This window comes from Clarias gariepinus, chromosome 22 (assembly GCF_024256425.1).
Source record: "Clarias gariepinus isolate MV-2021 ecotype Netherlands chromosome 22, CGAR_prim_01v2, whole genome shotgun sequence".
Taxonomy (NCBI): Eukaryota; Metazoa; Chordata; class Actinopteri; order Siluriformes; family Clariidae; genus Clarias; species Clarias gariepinus.
Window position 1 is genome coordinate 1,846,484 of NC_071121.1, and position 19,146 is coordinate 1,865,629.

Genomic DNA, 19,146 nt, shown 5'->3' on the forward strand with positions numbered 1-19,146 from the left:
AACTGACACACACACAGCCGTCCCGCTAACTGACACACACACAGCCGTCCCGCTAACTGACACAGCCGTCCCGCTAACTGACACAGCCGTCCCGCTAACTGACACACACACACACACAGCCGTCCCGCTAACTGACACACACACACACACACAGCCGTCCCGCTAACTGACACACACACACACACAGCCGTCCCGCTAACTGACACACACACACACACAGCCGTCCCGCTAACTGACACACACACACACACAGCCGTCCCGCTAACTGACACACACACACACACAGCCGTCCCGCTAACTGACACACACACACACACAGCCGTCCCGCTAACTGACACACACACACACACAGCCGTCCCGCTAACTGACACACACACACACACAGCCGTCCCGCTAACTGACACACACACACACACAGCCGTCCCGCTAACTGACACACACACACACACAGCCGTCCCGCTAACTGACACACACACACACAGCCGTCCCGCTAACTGACACACACACACACAGCCGTCCCGCTAACTGACACACACACACACAGCCGTCCCGCTAACTGACACACACACACACAGCCGTCCCGCTAACTGACACACACACACACAGCCGTCCCGCTAACTGACACACACACACAGCCGTCCCGCTAACTGACACACACACACAGCCGTCCCGCTAACTGACACACACACACAGCCGTCCCGCTAACTAACACACACAGCCGTCCCGCTAACTGACACACACAGCCGTCCCGCTAACTGACACACACAGCCGTCCCGCTAACTGACACACACACACACACGTCTAGCTAACTGATACACACACACACACGTCTAGCTAACTGATACACACACACACGGCTCTTCACCAGCACAGTTCTGTAACAGCGCGTCCATATTGGTCAGGGCTTCCAACTTCTATGGGTCCCAAGTCCACCATCTTGGAAAGGGCGAGACTTACAATAGTCACGTACAATAACAGACTGACACTCCTGTAATGTCCAGGCTTATAACAGATGCTGTTTTATTGCTCATCATAGAAGACACAACTGGAAACAAACACAAACTCTGAATATTTCGCTCGAGTCCGCGTCCTAGACCCCTTGACGTAGTGTTACTCTGACTCGACAGAAAAGATCTCAAACACAGATGTGTTCTTATTCCATATGGACTATAATGATCTTGTTCTAACCTAATTATAAGGCAATTCCACCTTGACCCATGCAAGATGCAACCAATCCAAAGCTTAGATTTGTTTCTTCCTAGTGCGAAACATTGAACGTCACCCAGAGATATCCGTATCAAGAACGTGTCCGTGTTTTACTTTTCTTTAGTAAAACTACAGCCTTCATTTGCTGATCACGATTAGTCGAGCTGAACCTGGCAGAACAACAGCGAGATCAGAGAGCAGCGCGACCCGAGCGCGGAGAGACGTACACCTGTACTCTACTGAACACTCTGACCTGGGTACCATCCAGAGACACCACCACCACCCCGTCCTCTCATACACACACACACACACACACACACACACACACACACACACACACACACACACACACACACACACAGGTTCATGTGGTTTTAAGCCAACTTCTGCTTGAAGGGAACTCCACTCATGGTTTTTCTATTTCAAATGAACTTCACCATTTTCAAGCATGACTCAGTACTATGTTTTGGGTTTTGTTGCCTCGTGTCCGTGCCACAAAACTATTTCATTAGATTAGCCGTAGCTAATAGCACGCAGGTACCATAGCAACCACGCGTGCGAGGATCATGTCTGTCATTTACAGTACGGTTGCCATGTGACCAGCATCGCTCTGAAAAAATATTTCTTAATAATCAGGAAGAAAAAACAGTCCTGTTACGGTTACTGTGACCGTGTCGTTAATATGGGAAAGAAACTCGAGGTACCGGAATACAGGGGGGTGTTCAAGTCAAAACGGGACTGGTGCTGAAATTTATGGTGAACAAAAGGTGTCAAACAGGCATGTACAGGAGACTTTAATCACAGTACAGTGATGAGACTTCGCACCAGTGATGAGGTGCAAACTTTTAAAAAGGAGGCTGTACATCAGTGAATGACGATCCCATCAGAACTGGCTTAAAGCCCACTACACTTATGAACACTGTGAACATTTAGTGAGTGAAATGCCTGGTTCAACATCGCCAACTTGTCACATGACCCATACAGTCCTGACCTCGCTCCAACACATTTCCACATGTTTGGGTCATTAAGGAGTTCCTGGGAGGCCAGGGTTTAAGATGTGACGCAGGCTGTATGATCATGACTCTGGAAGAAAACTTTCGACCTTGATGGTGTCCAAGCACTAGTGAAACACTTGGATAAGTGCATTAGTGTAGCAGAGAATTATATAGAAAAATAAAGGGAGATTTTACTCCTAGAACTGGGTTCTGTTATTCAGCACAATCAAAAATCCTGCTTTTTTTTTTTTTTTTACATAATAGAATGCAAAAATCTTTTAAGAAAGCATCCTAAAAAAGTCTCAATTTGTAAAGTTTTTGACATTCATATACAGGCCTCTGATTTAAAAAAAAAAAACTCTGAACCATAAAGTTTTTACATATAAAAAATTATTATTCCCTAAAAAAAAAAAAAAAAAATTACATTTCTGCACTATAAATACATTATATATTTCTAAATAATGTGTTCTACTTGCGGCGCCCCCCTGTGTGGCAGCCTGCAACGGCAGCTCTGCTCGTTTCCGAGCTTCTTTCTTATTTTCCTTTTATTAACAAATTTTCCACTTGTGGGACTAATAAAGGTTTATCTTATCTTATCTCTTATAAATAAAACATTAAAATAAACCTGAGAAATCTTAATATTTATCAAACAAAGCACTTAAATATTTATATAAATACTTATATTTATTATATAAAACGTGTTTATGAGTCAATTAGCCAAACAATTTTTGAACCGTATTTAAGATAATGTTTATTGCCATATTAATATCAAAGTCATTCTACATTGTTTTTTGTTGTGGCACTATTTTACAATAATTTTACAATAATCCTTAACACACACACACACACACACAAACACACAGCAGGATTCACTTTTAAACACCTTGTGACTCCACCCGCTTAGTTCGGGGAGTTTTTGTCGGGAAATGCCACTTCCTGTTACTACATTAGCACTAGGAGCAAAGTGTCACTAACCCCGCCAGCTCGCCGTGTGCCAATGACAAGGAGGAACGGCTATTTACCGACAAAAACTAAAACAAACAGAAAGAAAAACAGAAGCCGTGGCTAACACAGACAGCGAGGGACGAACCTGCTAACGCCTCGAATCAGCGCTATTTATAAACATCGGTGCATCATGTGTCCTGTAGGGGGCACATTTCAGTCCAAAACTCAGGCCACTACTTGTGGAGATTTGCAAGAACGTAATGTACAAATATTACAAGAAATCTATCAAAATCACAAAACCAGAGGGCAAACATGAAGAAGAATCTGCTAGAAACCAGTGAAAGACAAAAGGGTTCATACTTTTATACTTTTGCGATACGGAGACGCGATACGAACAACACGCATCCTTTTATAATCAGATTTAAAACGATCAGTTCGAACAATTCCTCCGGATTTCAGATTTCCTTCTATAACTCCACTTCCTGTTTACTGTTTAAATCAATCAACAAATAAATAAATAAATAAACAAACTAACAAACAAAAATGATGAACAAAAATGGGCGGAGAAGTTACGAGTATAAAAAAATTCATTAAAAAACCTGGGAAGAAGTAGCAGCAGTAGATTGTCAGTGTGCGCTATCTGGAGAATGTACGTCGCTAGCAAATGCTACACAGCAGACAAACTACAAGTAATATTAGTGAATAACTGTTTGCTAGCACGCACCTCGCGCATGCTAAGCTATTTTAAGTCCTGTCTGTACAAGTAGCGACTTTCTAAATGACTAAAAGGTGCACGGACCAAAACCTTTTTTCCATCCATTACCTCGTTATTTATTTACTTATTTATTTAACTTCGTCTGACATTCTGCCATGTCTAAAGCTGCCAGGATAAACAAACACGTTTTTTTTTTTTTTTTTTTAAAAACACAGCTCCGTGTGAGACGCAGCGCTCCTGTACACAGCGCATTTTCCTCAACTAGCCATCGCTGTAACACTTCTCCTTTCATATCCTCAGGACCGAGCGAGCCACAAACACCGAATAAAGAACAGTGACGCGTAGCTTTCCACATACACGCAGGAACACCACACGGTCGGGTTCCTTCTGCGGCGCGCGAAAATTAGAGCTCACGCACCGTTTAATAACTTTATACTGCTGTGGTATTGTGTGTGTGTGTGTGTGTATAAAACTGTCAGATTACCGTAACACTACTGTATCATTGTTGTGTTTACACTTTTTAAATACAGATATTTTGTATGTATGAGTGTACATGTATGTGTGTAATATATTACACACATATATACACGTATAATGAAAAAAATACTTAAATAAACGAATACCTAACAATGAATCAACGCTTTTTTTAAGTTAAATTTTTCAAGAACTTTACCTCTTTTACTTAAATTTTTTCTAAAAGATTTTTGTATAAATGCTTTTTTATCATTTATTTTATTACACTTATTTTTACGCACCTACATTATAACACTTTCTCCTTTCTTTAAACTCAGCACTGTTAAACATGTGCTAATACCATATGAGTAATACATGTTTAAGACCACATCAACGTGCCGTTACAAACGTGTAAAGAAGTCAGACGTGTTAATAAATAATGTGCGTGTGAAAGTGTCGAGGTGGTGCGAGCGCTCTGTGTGATATGGAGTTTTCCCCGTGCTGGTGATTTTCCCTTTTAAGTAATTATGCTAAACAATTTTAGTCTAAAATTTAAAAACAAAAGACAGAGAGAGACTGAGACAGGAAAGTGAGCATTTCCACCATTTCAGGTTGACGGGGGGAGAGGGTTGGGTGCGGCGGGCGGGGCCTGATAATATTACCAGCTGTGGAGCCGTGGTTAAAAAAAAACAAGCTAGTTGATGAATTTTAGGTGTTTTTTCGTTTTCAGTTACAAAAATAAAAATTAAAGGGAATTAACCATTCCTCATCCCCCTTATTGGTTATTCATGAAATGCCAGACTGGAGGTTTTAGGTGAACACCATTATCCCTCGTTCTCCTTCTGATTAAATAAAAAAAATAAATAAACAAATAAATAAAAAGTGCCTTTTTTTAATAATTTTCCAGCTAAATAAATATAAACATACTGATGTTAGGTATAGATCTATGATTTTAATGTTATCAGTACTAAATGTGTGCTAATAGATTTTACTTCATGGTAAAGACCTTGAAACGTTTCCCTATTTACCGTTCCCTAAGGTACACGACGTTAGTGAAAGAGGGTCGCGGGAGGTCTAGAGCCCATTTCAGGGACCTCAGGGAATAAGGCAGGGTACACACCCTGGAAGGAGGGTGTTGATCTACTACAGAACACACACACACACACACACACACACACAATGGGCAATTTGGGAACCCCAGTTAGCGTAATCTGCAGGTCTTTGGACTGTGGGAGGAAACCAGAGTACCCAGAGGAAACCCACCAAACACGGGGAGCAGATACAAACTCCATGCACACAGACCCCGAGGACGGAACCGAATTTCGACCCTGTGCAAGGCGACAGTGCTAACCACTCTGTCAGTGCTCTCTACTCATTCCTCCTATGTTTTAAAAAATAAATGAATAAAAAAATAGAGGGAGGAAGGGGCGAAGCTTCCAAAAGGTTTTTATGCAAGTGTCAATCATTCCAGATTGGTTCAAAAGATTTACTTTTTATTTTGATGTAATTTTAAATCGACAGGTTGTAGAGTGACGCTTTATATATAAATAATATAACATGAAAACATAAAAAGAAAAAGAAAATAATTCGATTTTTTTGACCAAGAGCTCACATACATAAGGAACCTTAAAATAAAATGCCCTTGTGAATGAGGGACAAGGCGTCTCTCTCTCTCTCTGTAACGTCTTGTCTCATGAGACTGATCCAGCCTGGTGAGGCCACGTGCTACACAGACGCTCAGCGCGGCTCTGCTTTATTTCACTTTAAATGATCTTTTTAAAAACCACGTGACCCCAGCGTTCGCCGAGCGCCGTGAGCCGAGAGAAAGGAGGGAAAGAAAATCTCGCGCGGGCCAATTTTCCTGCTCGGCTGCTGCATCCGGAGCAGAGTGCAGCTGTGTGTGAGGCATCCTGCTTTCTGTGTGTGTGTGTGTGTGTGTGTGTGTGTGTGTGTGTGTGTGTGTGTGTGTGTGTGTGTGGACAGACAGCTGCTACACAAAGGCCCACATGACGTTCACTGCCTGCGCGGTACAGAGTCGAGCTCCAACAGCAGCGTGGTTACACGCGGTACACCAAAAAAATGTCATGATAGAAAGAGTGAATGAAAACACTTGTTTCTGTCACATCGAATAGAAACAAAATGAAATTTGAGCGATGTGCGTTTTAATGACTCGGATTTCTGTCGCCGCTCTAAACTACTGAACTTCTTAAACGAATTTTTAAATCCTACATTACGGCTACAGTAACATCTCTTACGATATACATAAACTCACATCTAACAGCAATTAAATAGAAAAAATAAAGAAGAAATAATTATCTTATCATCTTAGGTTGATCTCTGTTCGTTATCAATTATCCCAATTTTCATAATTATTATAAATTTTTCTATATATGCATTAAACCTTTTCGTCTTTAAATTTGTAATAACAAATTATTACCAAACAACTAGCTTCAATTGTTTTAAAGAAAACTCAACATAAACTTAGATTACATTTAAAAAAAAAAAATTTTATTTTAATTTAATTTATTAAATAATAAATAGTAGCTGAAGTTGACAACTTCAAGTAAAAAATTTCTAAAGTTCTAAAGGTTTAGGTTTAAAATATTACAGATTTTGTCCTGGTCTCCAAAAATACCAATTTGCCCATCTATAGATACACAGAGTTTCTTAGCAATTAAAAAAAATTATAAACAACTACAAAACAAAAGCTGATATTCAAAGAAAACTTGTTTATTTTTCAAGAGCAAAAAAATAAATAAATAGCTCAAATGGTCAAAATTCAGAATTTTCTCTTATTTCTTATAAATTACTTTCATTTATTCTTCCCAGCACAGACGCCTCATGGTCTGTACGATATAAAATAAATAAACTTTATCATATAAAATGATTAGTTCTTAACTTTTTGTCTTTTCTGATATGCTGTATACATTTTTTTTTATCACATACAATAATCGTGTCAGACGTCTTCTTTTAAAAAGAACAAATTCGAACAGGACGTGCGAGTAACCAAGACGCCATTCACGCGTCACCGTCGGCCATGTTGGATCGAGAGAAGCGACACACAAGCAAGAATTAAACACAGCGCGGGTTCAGAGGTTGCGTCAAGATTTTATCATGATTTTTTTAGTTGTTTTTTAGATTTTATTACAATTTTAAACATGTATCAATACACAAAAAACAGCGATACTGAATGGATTTTACCCCAATTTCTATTGAGATGTAAAAGTAGAAAATGCATGATCACAGCGTCTCCATAGTATCAGCTCCCTACCTTTATACAGCGCTAATGAAACGCCGAGTATCAGCTGTTGGTTAAACAAGTATTTCTTTAAAAACTGTTCAGCTCTGGTGGGATTTTAATAACCAAAAAATTCAGCAGCTGAAAACACGACTTTATTGAAATTATCGAATGAATTAAATTGCAACGTATGACAAAGTTTAAATACAACAAATATAATAAAACCATCCCGCTTGTTCAACTTTAAATATTTACAGCTTCTAATTTTCCAAATTAAATTCTTGTTCTTTTGCATTGACTTCCGGAACAAATGATTTCTTCCTCCCCGATATCCAGTCCTGCAGTTTTGTTGTTGTCCTGACTGCAATCCTGGGTATCGGATCAGTACCATCAGTACAGACAATGATACAGAAATATATAGATGTCCAATTTATGGAATGTAGTGACGGGACTCCAGGAACTGGCCGCTTAGGCGTCATCGTGATTCCCGCGATCTGCCGATATGATTTGTTTTGCGATTCTGTCTGCATCAGTGTTTTCTAAACAGCCCGAATTCTAAACAAAGTTAGCACATAATTCACTCTTACTGCACCGAACCCTGTGCTGCCTGCCAATAGTTTAGCGTACGCCACCTGTAAGATTATAGAGGAACTGCAATATTTTATCACCACAAATTTAAAGACACATACAAATTACGAAATAGTTAATCTAATTTGTGATGATGTATGAATTGCCACATTTTATTGCCACACTTCCTTTAACAGAATAATAGCACAAATCACCACAAAGGCAGCTGGTGCTGTGATCTCCCAAACAACTTAGCCTTTGTTCTCTGTATGTTTTTGTATATTTTACACGGTTTTCACTCTAATGTCCTCCACATCAACACATCTGGACATAAGAAGAACAATGAGGACATACAGACACATGCCACCACTTCACTTCACTGTTCACTGAACTAACGATGTCTTCATGTCCTCTCATTTCTTCTAGTTTCTATTATTTTTTTATTCTTTACTCATTAATTTCAGTATTTAGTATTTAACACTTATTTCTATAAAACTTTTCTTTACCTGACTCTTCTTTAAAAAACTAAACTAAACTCTACACTAACTAAAGACATTTTAAAGGCATACTTTTAACCAGATCAGTCTGACGCGCACAAGTGGAAACTTTTCAATGAAAGACAGACATTCAATCATCATCATCATCATCATCACCTCTGTGTGTGTTAAACCTCACTTGCTAATGAGCAAATAAAGCCACACATACACAACAAAGAAAGACAAAACCCAAGTGAGAAAAATACACCACTGAAACACAGACAGGCCCGAGTTCAGCTAATCAAACCCTGAGGCTTTAACAAGACGCTTATTTCACATCAGCGATTTTATGCTTTTTAATGATTTTTTTTGAAAAGTACTACATTAAATTACTTACACACTTATGACACAAATTATTCAGATTTTGTCAAACTATTGTGCTAAATGAAACTGGTAATTTTAAGATTTAGCTAGAAACAGGCAAAAGTTTTTTTTTTAAATGGTTTTAATGACCTATTGTCTATCTGATCTCCTACCTTACTGCTGTAACAGTTACCTAGCAAAGAAGCAACTCCAAAGCGAAGTTGTTAAACACTGAGCACAAATCCAGGAAGGGAAACAATGACCAATCTCCAATGCAAATTCTTTAATGTCCAATCTGTGATCTTTCATTTTAAAAAATAATTTTCCAGTCTAAGCTCTAAAACAAAATTTTCTAAAAAGTATCATGTTCTTTAACGTCTAATCTCGGACACCCGCTCCGCAACGTCTAATCTCGGACACCCGCTCCGCAACGTCTAATCTCGGACACCCGCTCCGCAACGTCTAATCTCGGACACCCGCTCCGCAACGTCTAATCTCGGACACCCGCTCCGCAACGTCTAATCTCGGACACCCGCTCCGCAACGTCTAATCTCGGACACCAGCTCCGCAACGTCTAATCTCGGACACCAGCTTCGCAACGTCTAATCTCTTACAGCCATTCTGCAATGTCTAATCTCTTACAGCCATTCTGCAATGCATTCTCCCTGATGCCAATTCTAAATTGTCTAATCTCTAGCATCCAATCTGTAGCCTCTATTATTTAACATATGTAAATAAATAAATAAATGAATTAAAAAAAATATATATATACGTCCAATCTATTCAGCGATACACAATCATTAGCGCCAAACCTTTAATGTTAAGCCTGGAATATCTGACCCATTATGTCAAATCTCAAACATCCATGATCAGATATCTATTCCTTAATGTCTGTTCGTTGGCGTCTGACCTGAAACATCTAGTCTCTTCTTTATGGTCTGATATCTGATCTTCATTCATTAATCCCTCTATTTTCCACTAAGCAGCGTCCAACCTTTAACATCCCATCAGTTCAGTAATATCTAATGTCTAACCTTTGTCCATTGAGTAACAACAAATCTCTTCCCTAACATCTAATCCATTATTAAAAAATTAGGACTAACATTTAATATCCAATCTCTTTAAATTGTGCATGTCCAATGTCTGAGATCCATTCTGTAACATCTATTTTAATGTCCGAACATCCATTGTTAAAATAAATATATAATCCATCATAGAACAAACAATCTAATTTGTGACATAAATTTTATAATATAAATATCTTCAGTGTCTATTACATAATGACTAATCCACAATATCAAACATCTATTTTGTAATCTCCAATATAAAGTCCAATCTCTAATATCCATTGTTAACATTAACACCCAATCTCCAACATCAATTCAGTGGCATCATCAATCTTAAAACAACTAATCTCTACTGTCTATTGTATAAAAACATCCAATCCATTCTCTGATTCAGTTCTGTGACATTTTATTTATAATTTCCAATCTCTCAGGTCTAATCTACAAAATCCAACCTCCATTCTGTAACATCCAATTCACTCTGTAGTGTGATCCATTAAAATGCAAAGAATTATATATATACAATATGCAACATCAATTCTACTAGATGTAGAATGTCAAAAAAGTTCATTCACTGTGTCAAATCTAATTACATCCAAGCTCACACCTGTCAAACAATTATTATGGTACATGTGCTCATGGTAACTTTTATTGAGAGATCAGTATCGAGATACAGCAAATCTTATGGAATCATCCAGCCTTTTACTGACAGCATTTAGATATCTGCTGTAACCATATCATGACGTTAATAAATCACAATATTGATATAACGTCATATCATATCCAGCCCTGCTCTCCAACAAGCACCCCACACACACAAACCGCTTACTACTCACTTTCTCCTTCAATTTTGTCCGTGCCTCTCGTCCATATGATCTGCCTCGTCTCAAGCTTCACCTGAAACGTCCTCCTCTCGGGCCTCTGAGATTTCTTCGAGTAGAACAGCGTGAGCACAGTGCCGAGCTCCAGGTCTCGGTAGACGTTGTTCATCTCTGTGTCACTCGGCGTCCACGGCCCGGGTCCGTTAGAAAAGAAGGAGGCAGCTGTAGCCATGGCCACTTCCCCTGTTTGTTCTCCTTTTCCCCTTTCAGAACAATTTAGTGGCTCCTGCACCTCCTCCTGAATGGGACACCTACCAAAAAAAAAAAAAAAAAAAACCCAGGCCGGGAGGGGAGAGGGCCGAAATTAAACTCACGGCCTCCTGGGTCTGTTTCTCTCTTACACAAACACAACAAGAAGGTATTACGAACAAGAAGAAGAAGGACAAGAAGAAGGAATACAGCCAGCCTGGACAACACCTACATTTTTTTTTGTTAAAAAAAAAAACAAACAAAAAGATTTTTTGTCTCTTTGCGTGTCTGAGCTGCATTATTTTGGGTGGTGTATGGAAAGTAAAGTCATAGGTATTTAACACCTCCCAATCTCCAGAAACATGAAAAAAGATCAGGTTTGTGAGAAAGAAAAAGAAAAACACACACACTCGAACCTGAAATCACACTCACGCAAATACAAACACAAAGAGAGAACAGCCACCCTGTTGTTCGTTATCTGTAAAGTCAAACACGTCACTTTAATGATATTATACTAATGACAATGATCAGCATTTTAATTATCATTGCTATAATTATAATAATCATTTAGTTTGTTTGCTTTTTTGTGTGAAAGCCGACACTCTGCTAAGCTAACAGCTAACCTGATCCCAGCCTGTCTGGATGAGCTCCAGGTCCACATTACCTCCTGAGAAGTTCCCTTTCTAACCCGGGACCTGCTTCTGCTCGCTTTGATCTGATTTGTTTGTTTGTTTTTCTTTGAAAACGCGAATGGATACAAAGTAACTCTGGTACTGCGTGTAGGCCGCGCGCGCTGTTACATTTCAAAGAAGCCGAGCGCACGCACAGGAGTATGGCTGAAGGAGAGAGACAGAAAGACAGAGAGACAGAAAGAAAGAAAGAGAGAGAGAGCTAGGGACAGGGAGACCTGACTGCATTTTATGTATATATAGAGAGAATAAAGAGCAGAAAGGCTCCGGTGTTTACCGTGCGGTAATGAAGCGCGGGGAGGCGGACAGACGCGGCGGAGTCTCGGCGCAATCTCAGTCCCGCTGCACATCTCCGGAGCCGCCGCACATCGCTCTTCTCTCTCTCTTTTTATTTCTCTCTCTATATATAAATTTCTCTCTATCTATCTCTCTCTGTCACGCTCCGTCCAGTAATCACAACATGTCTCCTGCGCAGGGCGAGGCGTCTCAGGCCCGGGTTCCAGCCGGTTCTCTCTCTCCCTCTCCCTCGGTTCTCCGTCTCCGCTCCTGCCGCTCTCTGCTCGCTGCTTCCTCCGCGTTTGCGCCCAGAAGCAAAAAAAAAAAAAACCTGAGCTGCTCGGATTGAGACGCGGCCGCTGCGGCCCTTCCCCCATCCGAGTCCCCTTCACTTCCAACAAAGCGGCCTCTTAAAGGCGCAGAGCACCCATTACTGTATAAAACACCTACTGTACCTGGAACACACACACACACACACGCGGGGAAAAATGTTACTCGTGTTCTAAAACCGTCATATTCCAGAGTTTCCTGATGATGAGTTCTGGTTCTTGAATCTCCAGTGTGGCACAGTCTGCATCAGCATCATGTTCTAGAGCGCTCCGATGGCGGGTTCTCGTTCGAGTGTAAACTGCATAACTGTCATATTACAGAGTGTCAACTGTCTGTTTTACTCTGAAGATTTTTCTCCAGAACTGTCATTTTCCAAAAGAGCTTTCCAAAAAATGAGTTATGGCGCACCATATTCTGAAAAGAACATTTAAAAAGTGTGTATTATGTCCTAGAGCATCCCATTGACAGAATGTCAACTGTCATGTTATTGAGTGTCAACTCTAGAACACAAGACGATCATGACCTAAAAATTTTTACTCTGAAAAAAATGTTTGTTCCAGAACTGTCCTATTCCAGAGCTTCCAGATCATAAGTTCTGGTGCATCATATTCTTAAGTGTTCTGATGACAAGTTCGGGTTCTAGATAAAAATGTAAGTCGCTCTGGATAAGAGCGTCTGCCAAATGCTTAAATGTAAATGTAGAGCGTCCACACTAGAACACCCCACATAACCATCATAGTCTAGAGGTGCTAACATTCTGGATTTTTTTTTAAATAAAGAGCTAATAATTGTTTTAAAAACATCATATTTAATAAAATGTTCTTGCTCTAGAATGTCTAGATGCAAACGTGCACACATGCACTCGCACAAACACAAGTTTTAGAATGACCTTGGACATTGGAGATTATGATGGTTCTGAAACATAATGATTCAATTCTAAATTAGTTTTAATTAATTGTTTAAATTATACATTAAATTGTGGATTAATAATATTGTCTCTAAAACATTTATTCGTCCCTTAATATATTCTAGAATTAAATAATATGAACGTTTCAAATGATATTTTACTTTTAAAAGCATTTTACCTAAAAAACATTTTATTCTAGAATTAGCTGGACTTTGTTTGCCTGAAATTTAATTGCACACACAAAAGGGCGTATTAAAAAATGTACAGTGCCATCTGTTGAATTTCGAGATGAACTAATGATTTTTTCAAGGTCTTTTTTTATGATATAAGGACGTTTTCCATTTAAATTTTAAAGTAGCATATCTTCTCTTCTCCTATCTCACTCTCTATTGCGATAAATCTAAACCTTAAACTTGTCCAAATACACCTGTGAAAATCACATTAACATTCATTCAGTAGTTTTTACATGATGTGTGCACAAACGAACAGACAAACAGACAGTCAAAAATTCCAAAAAACATCTTGATGTGTTCTATTACTCATCTTACCAAATTATTTTTCCACAAATATTTTTAATGTACAGACACGCCTACTTTACAGTTTTACAGTTCTTATAAGAACCAAAGCCAAACCACAAGCACTGCAACTCGTCTGGGTTAAATTCAGCTCTAACCCAGAGTCTACAGAGACACGACACACATAACACTGATAGAGGTTCTATTAACGGGTTTTATTCTAGAACTATACAAATTATTAGTTGTCCATTCAGATGCGTCCCTGCAAACAATTCTACGGTAATCTACATGTACTTTAAAGATTCAAAATTAGATCTAATTCTTTGTCATGTTCTAAAAGTATCATGTTCTTAAACCTCCACATGGCCTTGTACATTAACCGAAGGAGGTTCTAGAATGATTGTATTCTGGAATTCCCCACTAACTCTGCAATGTTCCTCTGCAGAATGAAAACACGCTATTGTGTTCGCTGTTAAACCATGTCCCAGTGTCATTTTTAAAAAATAAATAATCTGTAGCAAAATATGCATTTCTGCAGTTATTTAAAAAAAGTAAAATGTATAAAAAAAATTCTTAACATAAAATGCATGGATTTATGAATACGTATGAATACGTCATTTAAAACACCCCCCACTATGATGCCATGACATCATCATGAACTATTGTGCATGCTAGCATGTTGCTCATAAAAAAAAAATAATAATTTTTTTTTTAGCATCAGTCCCAGTTTTCACAAATGCTACAAAGCGCTGACACTGGAGACTCCTTTCATTAATGTTATTAATGATATTTTTTTATCTTCTCATGCGAAGCCTCCGCTGTAGTAGTCGCTGTGAATAAGCCGTTGCTATAAAAACGGTAAAATTTTTTACGTATAAATTGATAGAAAACAAGTGACTAAACAGATGAATTAGTATCCAGAGTTCAGGATCCCTGTGGTCCAGGAAGCTAGCGTGATATTAGATAAATGTACGGCCACGTGACACCTTATAATGTGATAAGATGTTTCGGTGTTATCTGTGCCACTTCTCTGCAGAAACTAACTTCAAGCCGAAAAGCTGCGGCGGTTGTGGTTTGGTTTTTGCTTCTTGTGAGAACTGTTTGCAAAAATGTGCAGTGAGGAACCTGCACAGGAAAGAATGTGAGGCGTCTCTTACTCACTCACGTCCTCGCCCTGTCGTAAAGACAGATATAAAACGGAGGAATAGAAACTCGAGCAGATGAGAGAGAGAAGAGAGAAAAAAATGAAAAAAGATTCAGGGAAAAAAGATGGTTCCCATCTGTATCATGTCCTGTGTGTGATCTGCTCAATAAAAAACGTCTGGAGTGAAGCCACAGAGTGACGTTTTCAATATCAGACTCGAGAAAATCTCATGTTCGGGGTAAGAAGGGCCTCTTAACTAAAGCCAGATGCACGATCAGGATTTTTTTTTTTTTTGTACTGACACTGTGCTACTGTAAATCATCACATTCCGTTAAAGGTGCAGTAAGGGAGTCTTGTTTAGGTTCTGAGTGCAAGACACACTGTATTGCTGCGTTACCAAACTGGGGGTTCGTCGCTGTGGAATTCTGGATCTGTTCAGTCAGAAGATGTTGATTTATTCTCCAGTACAATACTGCATCTGCACTGTTATTGTTTCTATAGCAACAGCTTATTCGCAAGAACTTTACATAAACTTATTATAAAACCATGTGTAAAGATGATAGAAAGTGGAATTAATTATTTGGCAAACTAAAACGTGTTTATTAACATGTCTGGAAGGAGTCTCCAGTATCAGAGCGTTCTAACAGTGATGAATGACACGAATGACGATGTTCATCTGTTGGTAACTTTGGGTGGTTTGTGATGTCAGAACAGATGTAGCGCTGTGGTGAAAGTGCTGATTGGAAGATTGCAGGTTCAAACTCCAGCACTTCCAGATTGGGAACAGCCACTGTTGGGCCCTTGAGCAAGGCCCTTAACCTCAAACCGTTCAGTTTTATAATGAGTTAAACGTAAGTCACTCTGGATAAAGGCGTCTGCCAAATGACATATAAATGTAAATGTAGGAACATGAGGGTGTGTCCCAAATTTGCAAACCAATGCACATTCATAGACACTGTCGATACTGTGACGTTTAACGGAAGGAGTCTCTAGTGTCAGTGCGTTGTAAGAGTCAAACATAAAGCTGGATTACCGCAGGTTAGATCAGTAACTAAGTTCTTTCGTGGACGTGTGAACCGGCTAAACTTTCTTTCCAAACCACTCCTTCTGCAGTGCCACGGGTCAGCGTAACACCATCGGAGGAAAGCGATGCCCACCTACCTTCAACTGCAAGAGCTGCCAGACGCATTGTCGCACTGAGACAGTCGCACTGAATGAAAAGACAGAAGGCAGAGTTGGAGGTAGCAGAGCTGAAGATGTTGAGGTTCTCCTTGGGAGTGAAAAGAATGGATAGGATCAAGAATAAGTTCATCAGAGGGACAACCCATGTTAGATGTTTTGGAGATAGTCAGAGAGGCCAGATTGAGGTAGTTTGGGCATGTTCAAAGGAGAGATGGTGAATATATCGGTAGAAGGATGCTGAGGTTGGAACTGCCAGGCAGGAGATCTAGAGGAAGACCAAAGATATATATATATATATATATCTTTGGTCTTCCTCTAGATCTTCTGCCTGGCAGTTATATATATATACATTATATTTTTTGCTATATACTTAGCAAAAAAAGGGGCGTTTCAGTCCCTTTTTCAGGACTGTGTATTTCAACAATACTGTTGTAAAAATCCAAATAACCTTACAGATCTTCATTGTAAAGGGACTAAACAATGTTTTCCATGCATGTTCAATTAACCCTAACTATTAATTAACATGCACCTGTGGAATGGTCGTTAAGACCTTAACAGCTTACAGAAAGTAGGCATTAAAGGTCACAGTTCGAAAAACGCAGGACACTAAAGAGACTTGTCTACCGACTGTGAAAAACACCCAAAGAAAGATGGGTGCTACAGGGAGACGGGAAGGACGGCTGATCATCCTCGCGGTGGAAGACCACGTGTAACAACACCTGCACAGGATCGGTATATCCGAATATCACACCTGCGTGACAGGTACAGGATGGCCACAACAACTGCCCGAGTCACACCAGGAACACACAATCCCTCCATCAGTGCTCAGACTGTCCGCAATAGGCAGTCCATGAGGAGGAGATGCACTGCAGTACTTCAAGCAGCTGGTGGCCACCAGATACTGACTGGTACTTTTGAGCCTCCCTTCATTCAGGGACACATTGGGAAACATTTTTAGTTTATGTCTTATGGTGTCGACTCTTTTAGTGTTCATACAAATATTTACACATTAAGTTTACTGAAAGTAAAAACAGATGAAAGTCAGAGGACGTTTCTTATTTTGCTTAGTATATATATAGGGTTAGGGTTGTATATATATATATATATATATACAGAGGTGTCAAGTTACGAAGTACAATTACTTCCTTACCTTACTTAAGTAGAAATTTTGGGTATCTATACTTTACTGGAATAATTATTTTTCAGCCGACTTTTTACTTCTACTCCTTACATTTTCACGCAGTTATCTGTACTTTCCACTCCTTACATTTTAAAAATAGCCTCGTTACTCCTATTTTATTTCAGCTTGTCATTCAAAAAACAAACAAAAAAAACATCTGGATAAATCGCGCCATCCGGATGGAGCGAATTTGATTGTGGTTGGATATATATATATAATTTATTTTTTGATGAATCACTTGGATTAATCATTCATTCTGACAGCACTAATGTTTATTGTAGACAACCATACACGGGTAATTGTTACTAAGCCTGCCCTGGGTACACTAATTTTCTTGTATGTTGCCCTCACAGATTCCTGCAGCTGAGCTTGGTTGTACATTTACATTCCAATAAAGGTTACTAATGACACGCCTCTGAAGTTTAAATTTTGGCACCATTAAAATACTTATAGGCAACTAGTTATCATCTTCTAGCTATCTTCTTCTCCATAAAACATGTTAATGCTCAGTAGTACACATATATGCTTCTTTAATGTATTTGCATTGTACTAAAATGCATTCTTTTTAATTGCCATATACAGTATCCCAAATCACTATGGCCGTTAAAAAAAACCCCGAAAAAAACCCACATTTTTCTTTTTTTTTTTTATGAGGTGTTAGTGCAGTATATAGGCCCGTGGCACAGCCTAAGCTTTTATCCTTAATGCTCCCCCCCCCCCCCCCCCCCTCACGTTACTTTTAACTTTTATACTTTAAGTGGTTTTGAAACCAGTACCAGAACAACTTCTAAAGAATTTCTCTTTTCCTGATTTATTTTTTAGCTGACGCTGTATATTAGTGCTGTAAAGCGATTAAAGTTTTTTATCTAAATAATCACAGTCTGAATAATTCCGATTAATTTTAGCATGTGCTTCGACACAATGTCTTTTTTCTGTGTTTAACATGGGCAGAGTGAATGGATCATTGATTAGACATGGTTACATCGAGGTGGTTTAGGTTAGTTACTGGTCTCCAGTGGTCTCCAGTAAGTGCCATAAAAGTAGCTTCTGCCAACTGTCTCAATTTCACAGCCTTTGCAGTGTCTTACATTTGATGTATTCTTGTAAAAATGGTTCCACTCGAAGGCAGCTCGAGAACACGACTTTGGTTTTTATCCAAACTCCCATCTAAAAGCTTTTTATAATGAAACATGCAGTTCAGTACACCTGGTGATCTTCCCTCAGTCATTTTATTATCCACGTTAAACGTGCCAGGTAGCCGCGCTGAAATTATGGGAAGCCATTCGGGTCAAATTTGGTTACATGATTAATTTGCTTTAGAAAAAAAAAAATGGGAGAAGTAACAAGTCAGCCAGTAAAGAAAATGTTTTGAAGAAAGGGTGGGAGTAAAAAAAATAAAATAATAAAAACTTTATCTAGTACTGCTGTAAACATTCCCTTCGCCAGCGTGTGCTTGGTTATTATCTCAGTCACTAATTTTAAAGCAGCTTCCAGGAGCCTGAGTAAAACTACACAATGTAGAATTGAAACTTTTGGAAGTGGGGCTTAATACAAAAAACAACTAGTGAAACAATTGAAATCACAAAATAATTCCAACTATTTAGTCAAATTTTTAGTAATTGTATAAACAGAGTCAGCCAAAAAAAAAAAAACCATCACGCTTCAGGCAAAGAAAAATAGTATGATGCATATTATTAATATAATATAAATATATAAACATCATTAAATTTAGTATTAAATATTTACATTTAAGTTTTTTTCCCCCTGAAGTGTGTATCAACTTTTTGTTTTTATTGTTTTAAAAGCCACTGAAACACCAAGAAAAAAAATA

The 19,146-nt window shown here is 38.9% G+C and overlaps 1 protein-coding gene across 1 annotated transcript in view; it reads right to left on the bottom strand.

Moving 5' to 3' along the window:
- plcg1 (phospholipase C, gamma 1) overlaps positions 1-12,378 on the bottom strand; it is a 57,879-nt gene extending 45,501 nt beyond the window's left edge. Inside the window, exons 1-2 of the mRNA XM_053481814.1 lie at positions 12,059-12,378; positions 10,859-11,154 (exon numbers count right to left, since the gene is read on the bottom strand). Coding sequence (XP_053337789.1) covers positions 10,859-11,075 — 217 coding nt within the window. The 5' untranslated portion in view covers positions 11,076-11,154; positions 12,059-12,378. The remainder of the gene's footprint in view (positions 1-10,858; positions 11,155-12,058) is intronic.
- Positions 12,379-19,146: the final 6,768 nt, after the last annotated feature.